Here is an 18,531-nt window from a genome sequence, read left to right as displayed (position 1 = left end):
CCTGAACCTTGGAGTTAGTTCTGGGTTTAGGACTCCATACGTTACATTTGCATGTGCATGGAAGTTTGTATGTTTCTGTCGTGAAGACTACTCCAGGCAGATGCAATCTCCTACTGATGAGTCTTCAGACTATCTATGCAATCTGTTTATTGGCCTTTACAACTAGACATAGCCTACCAGTTGAATCGGCAAATCAGCAAAGATTAAGATTTATATATTTAAGATCCTGAATTAACCCCTGTAAGGCTAGCCTAACTAGTTTCCCCCTTCTCTGGTCTTACCAACAAAAGGTAAAACTAGGGAAGGGGGAGGGTTAATTTGCTCGAATTGTTAACTTTATGGAAAATGCTATACCAAGTATAACTTAATAATAAGAATTTTAAATGTAGGTAAATATGCTGATTGGGTTAGATAAGCCATCTACTCGACCCGTTTCATTAAAGTTGAAGAGTAGTAGTTTGAAACATACACTGTTTATTGATAGCTGTATATGTTATCAATATATAATAATGAATATAAATAATATTAATTGAAAATAATGAATGAATATAATTTGAGGTCTCAAGGTTTCTAACCAGTAATATTTACATAGGCTTTAAATATAAACGGAGTACTAAATCCGGGACAAGGTGTTCAGCATTATGTTCCTGAGCAAAATATAGGTACAGTCAATCTAAACATGGCAGAACTTACTTGGTGATACAATCCCCAGTAAGTGGATCACAACTGCCTGCACAGTCACATGGCCTGCAACCATACTCTCCAAATCCCCAGTAGCCAACCATGCATTGATCACAATGAGGACCAGTTACCCCCGGCTTGCACGGGCAGTCTCCATTTGTGGGATCACATAATGTGATGTTACCAAAGGGAAGTACAGCTGATCCAACGGGATGGCAAGAACATGCTGTAAATATAAAGAAGATGTTTTAGTTTTTGTATTTAACAAACTGTTGTAATATAGTGTGTCTGATGGAAGCAATAAAGGGTTCACCTATATAGTTAGTGACCATTTGTAGATAAAAGAATTTACAGTGAATAAAGCAGCAGAATGTCATTAAGTTTGAGAAGGTAGTACACAATTAAGGAGTCATGGAATACACTTCACATGGAATGCATTTGGCAGAGTGATCTAAACAAAATTATTTGGAGCTCTCCAAAAGTCCTGCTTAGGAGATTTACTAAGAAGTCTGCCAAGGCTTTAAGCAACGTACAGTAGGTTCATAAACCTACAGATACCTTGGTTTGGGTAAGCTTTTGATGTATCTAGAGATGCGTATCACAGTTAAATTTTCATCCAATAATTTAAAGGGAAACAAAACCATATTAAACATGCCTCACACACCTGTAGGCTATATCAGTATATAAGCTGCATACATCATTTGTTTAGACTGGGTTCATAAAACTGTGTAAAAAACAATTTGGGTTGAAGTCCTAGGGATACCTATCTGGCACCTACCTACCAGTAGTAGGTGGGTGGATGCAGTGTTGCTGAACAGACAGTGATGCATTCAGAGCGAGGTACAGTTCTTACACTTCTGCACTTTGTTAGAGCAAAAATGATGATGATCACCATTAAGGCAGGACACTTTATACTTGAATGATGCATTAATACATGATTTTCTAAACTGATTCCATTTAAGTGGCAACAACTTTGGGTAGAATGGGATGATGTGAAACCGGTTTAGGTGTAGCTTTTAGTTGCACAGTTGCAAATATAATTCCACTACATAAAAGAAAAGCAGATGCTGGTGAATTACAGGCTACTGAACCTGACAAGAATAGAATGTAAATGATTAAAAAGTAAATTTTTGTTCAGGGAAAGCTCAATTTATCCAAAAATCAACTTTTTACAGCTGCTGTATGGCTCTTAACTAAATACTTTGCAATTTCATGAATCTTAAAATGTAACATTTGCCATCTGTTTCCTATCAAATCCTAACACTGTAAACTCCTTTGAGCTAGATCCTCTCTCTATGAAGATTATAAGACTCATTAGAGCTCATTTTCCCAGACTTGAAAATTTTAAAGAGCAAGTTGCACCCTTTAAGGCCCATGCATGTAGCACCTGAACCTGGGCTTTAGGCAATGCACAGGCACAAGGTGGTAGGGAAATGACCACTTGCTTGTCGCAGCACTACATCAAACCCAAGCACACACCTTTGTGCTCCATCCTAAAAGCACAAAAAGCTGTGCCTCAGGGTTGTGCACTTTGCCCCAAACTTATTATCATAAGGAAAAGTAACAGTAGAAGATGCGTAGTAAAGCGTGGTAAAAATATGTGCACACAATATAGACAAATTTGTCGCTGAATATGTTTTTGCCAGTTTGTTAACCTGCGGTAAATATAAATTTGCAAAGTTTCTTGCGCAAGAATATGTTTCTGCATTTGCTGAAAATAATGATACGTACACATTAATGCCTGAAAAATATTCGCAGCGATAATATGCGGAAACATATTGTCAAATTGACCGCGCTTTCGTAAACCCAAAGTGTTTTTAAATAAACATATAATATATTTTTGCCTGCACTATATTATTTTTAGTAACTATTCAACGTTATGGTACTTAAACATGAATCATGGCGAGCTAATATAAAAAATACAAATGCTGTTATTTTGTTGGGAGAAATAAGAGCCCAGGTACTCTATCCATACAGTTCCTGCGTGTGCATCTTGTAGTATGACTGATAAAAAGAACGAATACATTTTGAGATACCAAACAAGTTATGGCATTCTTAATTTATGAAAGCTATTTAGCTTTGCCTGCCAGCATTTGCAGAAACATTCCTGCTAAGACGTATTCACTTCACAATCCATCCATTTCTGGGAGAAGGCGGTTTATCGTACGTCATGCAGCACACTTTATTTGGTTGGTGGGTGCCCCCTCAGCAGAAAGAGCAATCTACTGTTTACACCATCTCATTAGAAATCTCCAGCAATGCCAAACTCTGTGAACAGCCAATTGCCCACACATGAAGATACAAGCTCTGTCATTGCAATTTGGTCTTAATTGGTAATTCCTCATAACTAATGAGTTCTACAGTGATAATACTTAGCTAAACAAAACCAACGGCAAACTACAGTACATGCACACTGAATCCTAACTAGAATGCTACTGATGAAATTATCTTTGAAGTGTGAGACAAAACTACATTTCTTTATACAGGTATAGGATCCCTTATCCGGAAACCTGATATCCAGAAAGCTCGGAATGGCTGTCTCCCATAGACTCCATTTTATCCAAATAATCCACATTTTTATTTTAAATCTCTTTTTATTAAATTTTTACATTTTCCAAAGGGTACAGAAAGAAAAAAGGGGAATGGGGAAAGAAAATGAACATAGAAAAGACATAAAAGAAAATAATTACACACCTTAGCACTTAATTATCATAATAAAATAAATAATCCAAATTTTTAAAAATGATTTCCTTTTTCTCTGTAATAATAAAACAGTAGCTTGTACTTGATCCCAACTAAGATATAATTAATCCTTATTGGAAGGAAAACCAGCCTATTGGATTTATTTAATGTTTAAATGAATTTCTAGTAGACCCAAATTACAGAAAGATCCGTTATCCGGAAAACCCCAGGTCCCGAGCATTCTGGATAACAGGTCCCATATCTGTATTTGAATACTGAAGTATGTGTCAAAAAGCCTGGTACCATATTGGTGTGAGGTCTACCCACAAAATTTACATTCTTTTTTGCACAAAATGGCGTAGCACCAAAATGCAAAGAGAATTCCGCACACAAGACAAAATGCATTCTCGTCTGATCTAACTGAGACCCAAATTTTAATTTATTTATAGAAAAAGAAGTAGGACAACTGTTTGATTCCTTTGAGTTTTAGGGGGTTATTTATCATAATCTGAAAATATCTCATTATTTTCTAAAAGATACTCCGACCAAATCTGCACTGATTTTTTTCCCCTTATTTATCAATACATTTTCCAAAAAATTTCCTGTGTGGGGAAAAAACTCGACAAAATAGTGAAAAATTTGAATGGTACAAATTTTTCCGATTTGACCCCCAAAAACAGTTTTTTTCAGATTTTTGCCTGAAAACCACAAATTTTTATTGCATGAAACCCAGTGCAGATTAGGGTATCTTTGGGACTTCTCCCATTGACTTCTACATCAAGTCATTGACTTCCCATTGACTTCAATCAAAATCAATTTTTTTCGCGTTTTATGGCATTCGGACTTTAATAATAACCCCCTTACTTTAAGGTCAGTGAAATGCACCTAACGTTTGGCTGCAATTCAAAAAGAACACAACGATAAGACATTAAAGCAAAGACCTCACAGATTTGAACTTGCCATACTCAGAGGATGCACTCAGCTTCAATGCTACACATAAAGAAAATGAACTAAAAGACAAAGCAAACAAGTGCCACACAGAGAATAATGAAAGCCATCATACAGGAATCACAATAACACCATTATTTTAACAAGTACTCGTGATTGCCCTACTTGTTCCATTGAATCAGAAGCTTCCACAACATCACTGCGATTTTAAAATTCCATTAGGAGGAATGGTTTGAAGAAATACACCGCCACTGCTTTTTTTGCAAACCAAAAACCATGAAAGTAATTGTGTATTGGTCTGACAGTTCTAAAATATACAAGTGGCTACTTACACAAAGTAATCAGTGATAGATTAAACACAAGTTTGCTGAGTGATGGCAAAGTGTTCTTGAACAAAGGTGGAAGAAGGGATGATGTAGTTGTAATGCTTTCTGCATCTTCTGAAACAATAAATATCTTAATAACATAACAAGAACTAGTATATCCATTTCCATGTTACCTGTCTAAATGTACTATAGTTTTATTTTTACTACAACTGGCCCTGCATCAAATGTGTAGTATTAGCACTTACTAAATATGTCACCATCACTATGGCAGATATTTGTATGTTTCTATAACTAAAAGCATAACAACAAGAGCAAGAAAGATGCGGAAGCTGTATATAACAAACCCATGTTATACAGAATATGAACAAAAATACCACTCCATTATTAGAGTGCAATCAATTAATTGGGACAATGTTTCCCCAGATATGAATCAGGCAGGTGCATTGGTGAGCCCCATGTACAGACTAATAAGCTGCTGACTAGAGGGACTGAGATGGCAGCTTTTATTGGCCTGAACATGGGCAGCTTTATAGAGTAAAAATCAGCAGAGAAACAAACCTGGTTAGGGTGAGATGGGCTAAAAGGAGCCGAAAAGACCTTCTCTTACTTGCCTCATGCCACATACATAGCACTGCCTTAATATCACAAATGAGGCGGTGCTATGTATATGGCATGAGCCAAGTTAATACCTTCTGTTTTCAGAAGGCTTTATTTTGCATGTCTTGCAAGAGAAGGGCTTTTTGGTTCCTTTTAGAAAATCTCACCCTAACCAGGCTAGGTTCTCTGCTTGGCTACTCCACAAGTCCTGACCACTCAGAAGCCATGCTCCAATATTTTGCACTAATGAGATCTAACAAGATTGAAACAGGCTGTCTGCAAGTTTGGATATATGGCTCTGAAACATTAGGCTGTATTTGTGCTATAAAACCAGCTGTTCTGGATGCATAGTTGGCCAAAGGTACATAAAGGAGTGATTTGCATGTCTCCACCCATAATGCCTCATGTGAGAGTTAAAATCTCATTTGTGGTATTAAGGCATGTGTATATGGCATGAGGCAAGTAAATACCTTCTGTTTTCAGAAAGCTTTATTTTGCATTACCAAGTCAGATCATTTTAAAACCAACTCCTTATTTTAAGTGTAGACATATCTGATCTTTGCTTCATCCCCACACAATTTGATATCTACATGTATGGCAGGCTTGGCAAATGGGGCTTGGTCAATTGGATCATACTGCAGGCCTAAGGACCAGACTGCATTAACCCTCGCTCTATGGGATTTATAAATCTGCCCAACAGATATCTGCCCAAATTTCAGGCTGATATCAATTAGTCAGGCTGTCAGAAGGCCCCCATAAAAGGGCCATTGGGGTTTACCCCATATGGGATTCACCCAATTATAGCCTGACAATTATATGATCATAACGCCTTAACTAGAAAACCCTTGTTTTTTTAATGCATGCAATTGCACAGATACTAAATTACTAATGAACTGTGTATGACTGTGCCACTAAGAGAAAACATTACAATAAAGTAGCAATTCATGAGCTAATTCCTACTAAGCAATACTAAATATAATAATTATTTACCACACAAAGAGAACTCGATAATCCCAACTAAAACTTCCAGGTTGTTTTTGGACATGGGGCTAAACCACTCTTCCCTAGGTAGCAGATGTTTATTTACATTACAAGCAAATAACATTAACAACTCTGCTCTCCACCTGTTAATGTTACTAGAGCAACTCTAACATGGCAGGGCAAGGTCTAATATTTTAAAATTAAAATACAAAAACAGGATTTAGCTTTATGGATTCTGAGGTTTTATGGTTTATATTTTTTGATTTAAGCAAGTTGTAAAACTTCTGTAATAATATATTGAGATCACCCTAATTGCCTCTCATAGTAAAACTGGGGGGCATGGTCTAAGCACCAGTGGCATAGCATGGCATTAGAGCAGCAGGGACACAGGTAGAATTATAAAGAGCGCCTAGAGGCTAGAGTAAAGGTGGCCACAGACATTACAATTACTGCCTTTTTTGGAAAAAAAAATCTTTTTCTGAACACTGTTTGTTTCAATACATACGTGTAGAGACGAATCATCAGATATACAGGTAGAATTCTACCTGTATCTGACGATTCAGCACTAACAATGGCCGATGTTAGGGAGCCTGCACAATCAAATTTTTTCGGCCAGCCTGATTGACGAGCCAACCGATATCCAAGTCTTCTGCCGATATTGGTTGGCTCGTGTCCCACCATACACACACCGAATATCATACGAATGAGTGCCTCTATGGCCACCTTAACTTCTTTGTAGGATAAGCTTCTGCCTACATATGGAGCTTTGCGTGCTTTGACCACACAAGTGCTGGGCAAAGTTTTAAACTGACCCACTAACACAAAGCCCCGGGAGAAGCCCAACAGAGAATCAGTGCAGTACTTCAAAGAATCATGCTTGGTGTTTGTTTATATTTCAGAGATACTCTATAAATCTACTGAGAAAAACTTTAGTCATTCTGTTCTTCAGAGCTTATCAATGACCACCAGTGCATTTATTTTAACACCAGCCAAATAAGTGTCATGGTGTTTGTGCACAATGTGCCAAGACAAATCTGATACTGGCAAACAAAAATCAGCAAGTTGTAAAAAAAAAAAAAAAAGACCTTGAAGAATTTCCCTGCCAGACTGTGATTTGTTCATCCAACAACACCATTCTGCATAGTATTGATTGATATGATTATTGATAAAAATAAGCATATCTATTTTGTTTATTATTTCTGGCAATGAAGGAGAAAATTGAATAAGCAGCACTTTCAACATCTCATAAAGAAAGCTTATGATAACAAGTTCAAATAGCCACCCACCAAATGAATTTCTGGCTGACGGCTGTTTGCTGGATAGGCATGAGAACCAAATTGGCTTGAAAACCTTGATCTGCCTACCTATCTTGAAAAATCTGTATAATAATAAGTACAACTGTACACTGAATAATAATTAAAAATAATAGTACTTGCTGGTAAAGCACTTCAACTTTAAGTTTGCAGATATTTACTCTGTACATGTACCATGGGCTGGTTGCATTTTATTTGGTGCATTGTGTGCTCTGGGGGAAGGGAACCCTGTACCAAATATGTGCCTACACTAGGCAGTAAGTACAGTGCAATAAAGCTGCCTTTATATTCTGGAGAGTGGGAGAAAACTGGTGTAAAATCTGTAAAAATCCCACACAGACTCAGAATCAAATTCTGCGCCATCCACTGTGCCACCTCTTCCTCTATACAATATCTGTCGCATCATTCTGTGCCTGATTGCCTTTGACTTGGGCACAAATGCACATATTTCACTCCAGAGCGCTGGAAATTTGGAATACAGGAGATTTAAAGAGCTGTCCTCTTGCGAAACCCCAGTGCTTTTGAACAAATTCAGATGCATCTGGGTGGCATGCTTCCCTAACCTCCTGCCCCCCTACGCACACAAATCCAGGCCTGAATGTTGCTTAGAAAAGAGTAAAGGTGGCCATACACGGGCCGATAAAAGCTGCCGACAGACCAAGTCGGCAGCTTATTGGCCCGTGTATGGGGGCCCCCAACGGGCTTCCCCGATCGAGATCTGGCCGAAAGTCGGCCAGATCTCGATCGGATGGGGTTAAAAATCCCGTCGGATTGCGGCCGCATCTGTTCGTTGATGCGGTCCCGCGATCCGACCGCCCGTTTGGCGAACGCTAGGATCCGATCGTTGGGCCCTAGGGCCCACGATCGGATCAGCCCGATATTGCCCACCTCAAGGTGGGCATATCGGAGGGAGATCCGCTCGTTTGGCGACATCGCCAAACGAGCGGATCTATCCGTGTATGGCCACCTTAAGTTTCCCAATTAGCAGTCACCTCAAAATTTACAATTGTCCCGCATAAATCCAACACTTGCATTGAGCGCACTGAAAAAAAACAAATATATAAAGGAAAAGATATGAATGTTTGCAGTTAGACATATGGTGTATTCTGTTAACATTTGGGGGCAAATTCACTAAGATTCGTAGTTGCGCCAGCGTCCGCTTCGCCGCACTTTGCCAGGCGTATTTTCACCAGAGCTACGCAAATTCACTAAAATCCGAAATCCGAAGCTCAGGGGAAGCGTAAGGTTGCAAAGTTGCACTAGCGTTAATTCGCCAAGCAAAGCGAAGTTACACTAGCGATGCTTAATTTGCATACGGCGGCAAATTGAAGTTACAGTGGAGGTATATGTAGCATCACTACACAAGCCTGGGAAACCTTCAAAACAGCAAATACATTTTTTATTTTGCCCTACACATGTGCCCACTGTATAGTTAAGGTGCCATGAGTTAGGAAATGTAGGGGGGAAGGAGGGTAGCCCCAAAAAATTTTTCGATCTTTTTCAGCCTATCACCCATAAAAAAAGAAAAAACGTCAGCGTTTTTTGGGACTTAGAAAAATTTTTAACTTTTTTTTTGAAGCAATCCCTATCTACTCTATTGCACTTCGCCTGGTCTGAGGTGGCGAAGGAAGTCTGGCGTAAAGGGTAGTGTTCAGAAAAATGCGTGCGTCAGTGAATTTGCGTAGTTATGTCCGTTGCGCAAATTCGCCAGGTGTAAGGGTGCGAAGTAACACTAGCAAATTTACGCCAGTGTCCATTAGTGAACCGGCGAATTAACGAAAATGCGCTACGCTAGCGAATTAACACTAGCGTTAGGCTCTTCGTCCTTTAGTGAATTTGCCCCTTGGTGAGACGTGGGCCTCATTGACAAAGAAAAATCTACTTTTCACCATGACCAGTAAACCAAGAAGCCATTCATTACTTTCATTATCTAGCTGCACTAGACTTGTATAAATTATTGGTTGGTCACTAAGGAGCTATATCTCCTCAGTGGTGTATCTAGTCACTGGCAGGTCCGGGTGCAGGGGATGTGGATTCCAATACAAGCAACTGGAAAATATTCCATATGTTGTGTCACCTGATACCGTTGAACATTTTGCACCACTATATAGCTACTGTATGTGCAAGCTGCATATATTTTATTATGTTATTTGCGACTTCTGTTTTGTTCTGACCTTTTACGTAAGCCTGACACACTTCCCCTTTGTTCTGCCAGGACATGCTAGAGTTGGAGCGGGCAACAGGAAAGAAAATTCAGTGGAACGTAGTTGAATCCACATGCCCCTTGAGTAAAGTGAGTGCAGCTGACAGTATTTTCCAAATCACGTTTGCTTGTAGCCTTTAAAATAGAGCTGTATTGTTTATAAGACTCTCTACGGGTCTCTAATCTCTTCCTAGCATTCTGGATCTTCGGTATTGTATGACTCCCCACAAAAGCTAGATGGATTCACATAAAGTAAAGTCAGCCTTTGGCCTTATTTTTTTTCTCAAACATTTACGTTAGATGTACTGTATTTAATAGACAACTAATTTAGATATAGTCCATAACTTTGATATGGATCAAAGATCAGAGGGGTCATATATGACCTCCAAGACAGTGTACAAAATGCAAAAATCTTTGCTGTTTCTTGCACTTTGCACACTGCCTTTCTCCATTGTAGAAGTGCAGAGACCTGTGCCCCCCCCCTAACAAATACAGCTGGCACTGTATTCATCATTGGCTGGAAGAGAACAACTACCTTTCCTTGCTGTAGAATTGCCACAGGTTTCTTCACTTCATTTGAAGTGCAGAGACTTGCAGCTATCCCTATGAATACAACACTACCAGCATTCAGCAGTGATGCTCTAGTGAGGGGGATAGCCCATAGACATCCCCCCCTACTGTCCCCTACCTGTCCTCTAAATCATATGTCATTCAGAAATACAAGTTAGCGCAGTAGTTTATTGAGGCCTGATGTGCTTTTTCACCTAGTGCAAAGAAGTGCAAATACCAACACAGAGTTGCAAAGGGTGCATGACTTAGCCTTAAGGCTAAGTCAGTTAAAACTTTAGATCACCCAGCCAAAAGGCTTGAAATGAACTTGAGTCTTCAGACTCCTATTCACCAAGGCTAGGTGAATGGGAGTTGTCCCCAACCACCTGGCCAAAAGGCCAGAAGAAGCCAAGGGCCTTCAAACCTCCTTCACATCAAGGCTAGGGCGTCCATTTATCTTTCCCCTTGTAGCCAAAAGGCATAAGGGGTCAGGAACCAAACTAGAACTCTGGAAAGGTCCTCAAAGTCTCTTGCACCCATGGCTTGTGCATCGACCTGGATGTTTACTGGCTGTGTGCAGCCCCAGCCTATTGGACAATTTGAAAAAATGTCTTGACCTCTGTTGCCAGAAGGCTAGGGGGGAAGGTTTAAGAGCATAATGTGCAGTAAACGAGTGCCAAAGTGCCCTATCGTGTCTCTAATGCTGCAGTCTACAGACAGAACAACAGATGGCAGAGAAATAAATACAAAAAAGATGATAGATTATAGATAAACAGATTGATTATAATCTTGTTTATTTTTGCCCAGCCCTTATGAGGCCTCCTAACTGCAGAACCTGAGTATGCTAACTTTTGTTTTTTGCATGCTTCGTTTGTAGAACCACAAATGGACACAATATGTGCTTTTAAAGGTTTATGGGAATTCAAGATTGGTTTACAGTAAAGGATTTTATTTCAGGGTGCTGAGATAAAAGTGCTTTCAAATAGAAACATCAAACTTATTGTGAGTTACTAAGTGCATCCATTAACAGAAATATTATTTCACACAGCTGGACTGAAATTTAATACAAGGCGCCACATGATGATCAGAAGCTGAACCCTTTGTGGAGAGAAACATTATATTGAAAAGAAACAGGGGAAAAAAGGAATGGAGTCTTTTGCATATTTAATGAAACATATTTGTTTTACCGTAAATATTATTAAATATTATTATCATAATACATAAAGACTGTGTGAGTTTTTGCCACAGGCATGAAAAGCCAAATTGTACTTATTCTATCGCTGTAAAATATAAGGATACTAGAAGTTATCATGACCTACAGATCATTTAACTCCTCTGTGTCTTCTAATGCCTTTATATTTTAAAACAGGAGGTACATAATTAATAATGCACAAGTGTTATTGAGACATGTAACACAAATTACCTAAACGTTTCTCTTCCCAGTGAACCCAACCTACAGCCATTTGTCCCCACCTAAGCCAGAGGTTTATATTTAACCATTTGTTTTAATGGAAGTGGAAAGGCCAAATTTTAGGCACCCCCCAGTAATTATAAAAACCTTGCCTAAGACCCTGGCCTGTTGCTCCTGTTCAATGAAAATTGCACCAACCTGGGCACTTCTGTAGTACCACTACATGGAAATCCTTCTTTCACATCTTGGATGTTTGATGCTGTCTGGGTACGCATGTGCAGTAGACTGAAAATAAGGCTTTTTGCTTTTAAGTGTGGCTTCTTACTTTATTGTGCATGCACACCCAGACAGTACAGAGTATCCAAGAAGAAGGTGGATCAGGAACAGAAGCACCTGCCTGAGTCTCAAGTAAGCGATTATAATCACTGGAGGATGCTTAACAAATTGGCAACCCCAGTGATGTTTCCTTCTCCTTTAAAGGTGAACTAAACCCTAAAAATGAATATGGCTTAAAAATGCCAGATTTTATATACTGAACTTATTGCACCAGCCTAAAGTTTCAGCTTCTCAATTGCATGATCTAAGATTTCAAACTTGTCACAGGGGGTCACCTTGGAAAGTGTCTGCGATACTCACATGCTCAGTGGGCTCTGAGCAGTTGTTGAGAAGCTAAACGTAGGGGTCATCACAAGTTATCAAGCAGAAAACGAGGTTGGCCTGTCATATATGCTTATTCTACAGAGCTGATGTAAGTTGCACTGGTTTCTGAGCTGTCATGTAGTAATTTTCTGTATTGAATACTAATCAGTCTTATATTGGGACATTTCTATTCTATGTGTCCTGTATATTGTGAGTGGGTCGCTAAGCTCAGTAAGTGACAGCAGCACAGAGCATGCGCAGTGAATCAGCAGAAAAGAAGATGGGGAGTTACTGGGGCATTTTGGAGACACAGATCTTTACTGCTAAAGGGCTGTGGTTGCCTTGGGCTGGTACAGAAGCCCAAAACATAATGTTTAATGAATACAGCCTGAAATGGTGAAGCCCCTAACATGTGGGTATTTCAAAAAACAAATAAAAAAAAATATGAAAACAATTAAAATAAGGCTGATAAATGATAGCAGTATCATTTTAGTTCATATTATCACTAGTGACAAACAAAGGTGTATTAAAAAAATAAAAAAAATGTATTAAAACAAAACATGTCCAAGTACTGATTCATGTTTAGTATGCTACCTACCTATTTCAGTTTGGCTTGGTTATTATCAGCTAATGAGAAACTAGAAGCTATTGAAAGCTATACAGCAGAGAATGGAAGAATGAAATGTTACATGGATCATATTTCCTGGTATTGCATTGACCATCTTGGTGCAATTAACAGGTTACAGTTCCAGGTCTGGAGTTTTTTTATCATTCACATAAATGTCAATATGTATTTAAAGAGGTAACTTTATTTTACAAAAACATTTTTTATATCTGCAATGCTTAACTTTTTTTTTTTAAAGAAAATAATACAAATAATTATTTATAATCCAAATACATAAATTCACCTACAGATTATTAGTATTCACTAATGATACTATATATTTTAGGAGGAACAGAGACATCTTTATGTGTATAAAATGGAAACTATGGCTATTTTGTAGATTATCAGCAAAAAACAGAAAGGAGGGAAATACATCTTCGGGTCAACTGGGAACTTTGTCTGGTAATTGGCTCATGTGACCTAACATGTATGGTTTGTTTGTGTTCACCGTGAATCCTAGAATCCCAGAGGGAGGCCCTTATTTTTTAAAATGTCAATTTTCTATTTATGATTACCTAATGGCACAAATTTCTAGAGACGTACATTGTTCAGGGGGTATAGTTTTCTTTTATATCTGGGTATGTACATTTGGGTTATACTGTATTATATGCTCATAACATCAGTTTGTGAATGGCCTAGGGCTTGTACACATGGACCATGTCATTTGTGAAGTGAGTGAACTTTTGGCTTTATTTTATCTTTTTAATCTACACGTGAAGAGCTTGGGGCTGAGGAACCCAAATCAACTGATCTGATATTTGACTTACTTTTAATGTACTGACATATTCCCATGTTTCCATATCTTTTCGGAGGAATATACATGTAACAGAAGCCTGGTTATGCAAACATCTTCAATTTGTTAATTCAGATGGGAATTCTAATTGCTATAAACATGGAATTCATTTATAGTGGATGGATATTGTTCTTTTTCATATATCTTTTTGAGATATAAATATTTGATTAGCTACCTAATATTCTATCCTCTTACAAACAAGCCGACTGTGGTGTCTTGTTAGACTAGGTAAAATCTGGGTGTTTGTTTGTAGCCAAAGAAAAAAATATTAGGTTCAACAAAATTATATTTTTTTATAACATCCACAAAACATTTTTAACGTTACCGAAAGCTGCAGTACAGAAAGATCTTACTCACAAATAAATTAATTTTGGTTCATAAAGAATAATGCAAGTGAGGAAACAGACCAAAACAGCTGCTATAGATATGCTCAATAGACAGTAGAGCTAAGTTATAGTTTAGACTAAATATAAGTATGAGAGAAATTGTGAATCAGTGAGCTATGACTGATCTATATGAACTTGAACCTGCTATCAATTTTCCTAGTGGTGCTAGCAAAAAAACAAAAACAAAAAAAAAAACGAATTAATAATAGGTGCCTGTCTTGATTCATGTTTACCCTATAATGTCTTTTCATCAATCAATTTCTAATTCTCCATAAAATAACTTTACTTATGTGGGTCATGCAATTAATGTTCATATTCAGTTCATGAATACGTTATAGTTTATCATTCTGTGCGAACTGTCTTATACATTTAAGAAACAAATGTGTCCTAGATGAATGGGACTTCAAAGGTCTCCAGTTATAAGCTTTTAAGGCTCCAAGTTGCAAAGCAAGCTATTAAATCTGGTCTTTTTCCACGGTTGGATTAGATTTATCCTACCACTAAAGTTATTGCATTATTCCATGTCGGAAGCAGATTGTTTCTATTTTAGTATTAGGATAACCCAGTTTGGCACAGATTCAATTGTAGCTGAAGTTCCAAAATCTATGCAAAAAATGGAACCACCATAAAAGAATCTTTGGTAAAAGACAAAGGGATTGAAAATACGTGGAAAAAAGAATATAATATTAGAAAAAAAGAATTTGAATGGAAACAGATACAGATAAAGCCAATTGGATTTTTGTTAAATGTGTCATGACTCGAGATAAACTGAAGAAACTATGTTATCTAAAGTCATGTAAACTCATTAAATGCATTTATCTTTCCAAGAACAATACAAAGCTGCTATTGTTCACATGAAGCCTCAGTAAAGCACGCAGGGAGATTAGTCGCCAAGTGATAAATCTTCGCTACTGCAGGCAACTAATCTCCCTGAAATGCCTTCCCACTGGCAATAATGTGAATTGCCGGTGGGATGGCATTCACGTTGTTTTGTTTTCCAAAATCACCAAATGAAGCTTCCTTGTGAGCGAAGATTTTATATTGGCGACTAATCTCCCCATGTGGCACCACCCTGCAAAATCTCCCTAATTAGATGGGATGCTGTGATGCAATTTTTTTGTGTTAAATGGGATAAGTGAGTTAAATGAGTTTAGTTATTTTGTGTTAAACACACAAACCAAAGTGGCTTCATCTGTATATATTTAGTAGCTTTTAGATCACAGGAAGTAAATAATAAATTGATTATGCAATAGCAATAAACTCCTATAAAATGAAAGTAATCAAAGTAATTAGAAATATATGCTGGAGATGTCAGCAGGGGGAAGGGTCTCATAGACATTTATGGTTTATTAGTCCAAAGATTGAATAATTCTAGATAGAAATAGTAGATAAAATAAAGCATTTAACTTAAACAGAGAATTCAACCCATAAAGAAAAAAAACCCTTACCCCCCCCACCCCACGTAGACCCCCCTCCCTCCTCCCCCAGCCTAACTGCCCCCCCGGGGAAATGCCCCATACTTTATACTTATCCCTGGGGGGGACGGGTTCTTTCTTAAAGGGTTGAATTCTCCTTTAATACATCTACAAGTAGATCTCCCTGTATTAATAACGCCTTGTGATGATGATCTATTGAACCACCTACAACAACAGAGTGGTATAGATATATTAAGGACATTAGAAAATTAAAGATTAGAGATGAAAAATGATTCTTGGGAGATATAAAATTGGGAGCAGTGGATTCAAGCATGGCATTACACATTAGCCCAGGAGGAATACAATGGTAGTCTTGTAATATAGAAAGGTAATAAAGGTTAATATGTGGACACATCTGTACATAGTATAAAGCTTTTGGATTTTGGATGAATGTATATATTTACATTTATGGCAATCTTTCTTGATCCCTTTTTTCATTCTTTACTCTATTGTAATGTTAAATTAATAAAATAAAGATTATAGAAAAAAGTAACCATCACAAAACACATGCTTATTGCATTGGAAGGTGACTTGATACACTGGTGGAACATAGAAGGGCACCATTTGGGTAAATTCAGCTTTGGAAAAAACAAAGCATGACATACAGTATGTAGCTTTGACAAGCATTGTTACTTTACTGACTTGAAAAAAATAAATGCATTTAGTAGGATATCATCTCAATTTTGACCCAGCATCAACATTTTCAACGGTATTCATTTGATTTCAGTCCTTTTACAGGGCTACGGTCAATACAATAATTTTTATAGATCAGATTATAAATTATATTTATTTTATGTTTCTATGACATCCTTGTAGCACACCCTGGTACAGAGTGGCATTTAGAATATATACAGTGTTGTATAAGAGTGGAATCTTGATTACATATTTTTTTATATCATAAAAGGAATTATTAGGAATTCTTTAGAAGTGCACAACAAATATGGGGGTTAATACAGACTTACCTTTGCAGGCATCTGGTGCTGAGAATGGAATCTTAAGGTCACGGAAGAATCCAGGTTTACATCTCTGGCATTGTAATCCTTCAGTATTGTGTTGACAGTTATCACACACTCCCCCGGTTAGATTTCCTGAACCCAACCATACAGCCATATCAAAGTGGCAACTGTCTGCATGTCCATTGCATTTACACTCTGCAAAACAGCAAAATGAAGATCACATACAAAGTAAATTACAAGCCATTTTGATAGACACAATATTTATATAAAAAAGGGTTACTCCATTCATTTTTTACTAGGGTTAAATAGAATTAAAAAAAACACAAAAACTGTAATTATGCCTATTATTTATTATAGCTTTGAATTATTTTTGAAGTAAATATTCCACCAGCCAAAATGCTTAGGGTGGAAACTTAGAGGGAGCAGACTGTAATCAGTTCATGGCTACAGTTCATGTTCTGATCTTTAACTGGGATTTTAGTGCTAGCAAGATTGAAGGTCTGAACCAGTGCACAGCCTGCCATAAGTATGCAGATTTGGAGCAAGAGTTCCAAACTGCTTACCTCTGTGGTGGTTGTGATGAAACTTTAGCGGTTCGAGTAACAAATATTAACACTGCGGTTCATTGACAATCTTGAGAGGAGTCATGACCTAGTGGAGTCAGATAGTTTGAGGAAACACAACAGCAGCAGGACGATGAGGCAGTTACAGGGTGCGGACTCACAATAGCCGGAGGCCCACCGAGTGTTTTCGCAGTGTCCCGCCGGCCCAGTCCGACCCTGGGCAGTTAGCTGGATGACAGTAAGAAAATCTAGTGTGGGAAAATGGAAAAGGGAGGCTGTTCCAGGGTTTATGCATCCCAACAGATTTGCCAGATTGTGTGAAGAAGATGGGAGCATGAACTCTGGATTAGCAGTTCTAGATGGAACTGATCTCTCTAACAGCCGGAAGTTCTATTTCTCTAGTAGTGGTGGGGAGGAGAACATATCCATGCCTAAACAGATTGTGGTTGTAGGATATTCCATTATTAAGAAAGTGGATAGGGTAATCTTGATGTCTTCCTGGTGGCAGGGTTTGGCATGTGATTGATCAGGTAGACAAATGATTGAGTAGGGCTGGGCATGATCCAGCTTTCTTATTACATATTGGTACCAACAGCATCATTATTGGTAGATGGAGAACCTTAAAGAGTGAGTTTTTTCTGAAATTTTGCCTGTGCCACTTGCAAGTTTAGGAAGATAGTGGGAGCTTAGGGAGCTATAATGCATGGCTAAAGTCTTTGTGGTGCAGAGAGACTGGCAAATTGCTAATGTGGTGCAGCTATTCAAAAAAGGAACACATTCTCAGTCTCAGAAATATACAGTAGGTCGGTTAGTCTGTCAGTGGTAGGAAAGCTTTTGAAAGGGCTATTAAGGGATAAGATACTTAACTTTATTGCAAATAATACTACTATGAGTTTGTGTCAGCATGGTTTTATGTGTAATCGGTCTTCCTAGACTAGTTTAATATATTTTTATGAGAAGGGGAGCAGGGACCTTGACTCTGGGATGGCAGTGGATATAATTTTCTTAGACTATGCTAAAGCTTTTGATACAGTAGCACACAGAAGTCTACCAATTAAATTAAGTAATGTTGGCCTGGAACATAGTATTTGTACTTGGATAGAGAGTGGTGGTAAATGGAACATTTTCTAATTGGACCAGTGTTGTTAGTGGAGTACCACAGGGCGCTGTACTAGGTCCCTTGCTTTTCAACTTGTTTATTAATGACCTGGAGGTGGGCATTGAAAGTACTGTTTCTATTTTTGCTGATGATACTAAATTGTGCAGTTTCATGCAGGATGTTGCCATTTTGCAGTCATTTGACTAAAACTGGGCAGAAAACTGGAAAATGAGGCTCAATGTTGATAAATGCAAGGTTATGCACT

The 18,531-nt window shown here is 38.0% G+C and overlaps 1 protein-coding gene across 1 annotated transcript in view; it reads right to left on the bottom strand.

Annotated features, from left to right (window-relative positions):
• Positions 1-18,531, bottom strand: part of ntn4.S (netrin 4 S homeolog) — a 79,317-nt gene that overhangs the window by 20,044 nt on the left and 40,742 nt on the right. Inside the window, exons 5-6 of the mRNA XM_018256005.2 lie at positions 16,611-16,799; positions 694-907 (exon numbers count right to left, since the gene is read on the bottom strand). Of these exons, the coding sequence (XP_018111494.1) occupies positions 694-907; positions 16,611-16,799 (403 nt within the window). The remainder of the gene's footprint in view (positions 1-693; positions 908-16,610; positions 16,800-18,531) is intronic.

The sequence above is a fragment of the Xenopus laevis genome, chromosome 3S (genome assembly GCF_017654675.1).
Source record: "Xenopus laevis strain J_2021 chromosome 3S, Xenopus_laevis_v10.1, whole genome shotgun sequence".
Taxonomy (NCBI): domain Eukaryota; kingdom Metazoa; phylum Chordata; class Amphibia; order Anura; family Pipidae; genus Xenopus; species Xenopus laevis.
The sequence above is the reverse complement of the archived record's forward strand: the minus strand, read 5'-3'. Positions and strand labels throughout refer to the sequence as shown.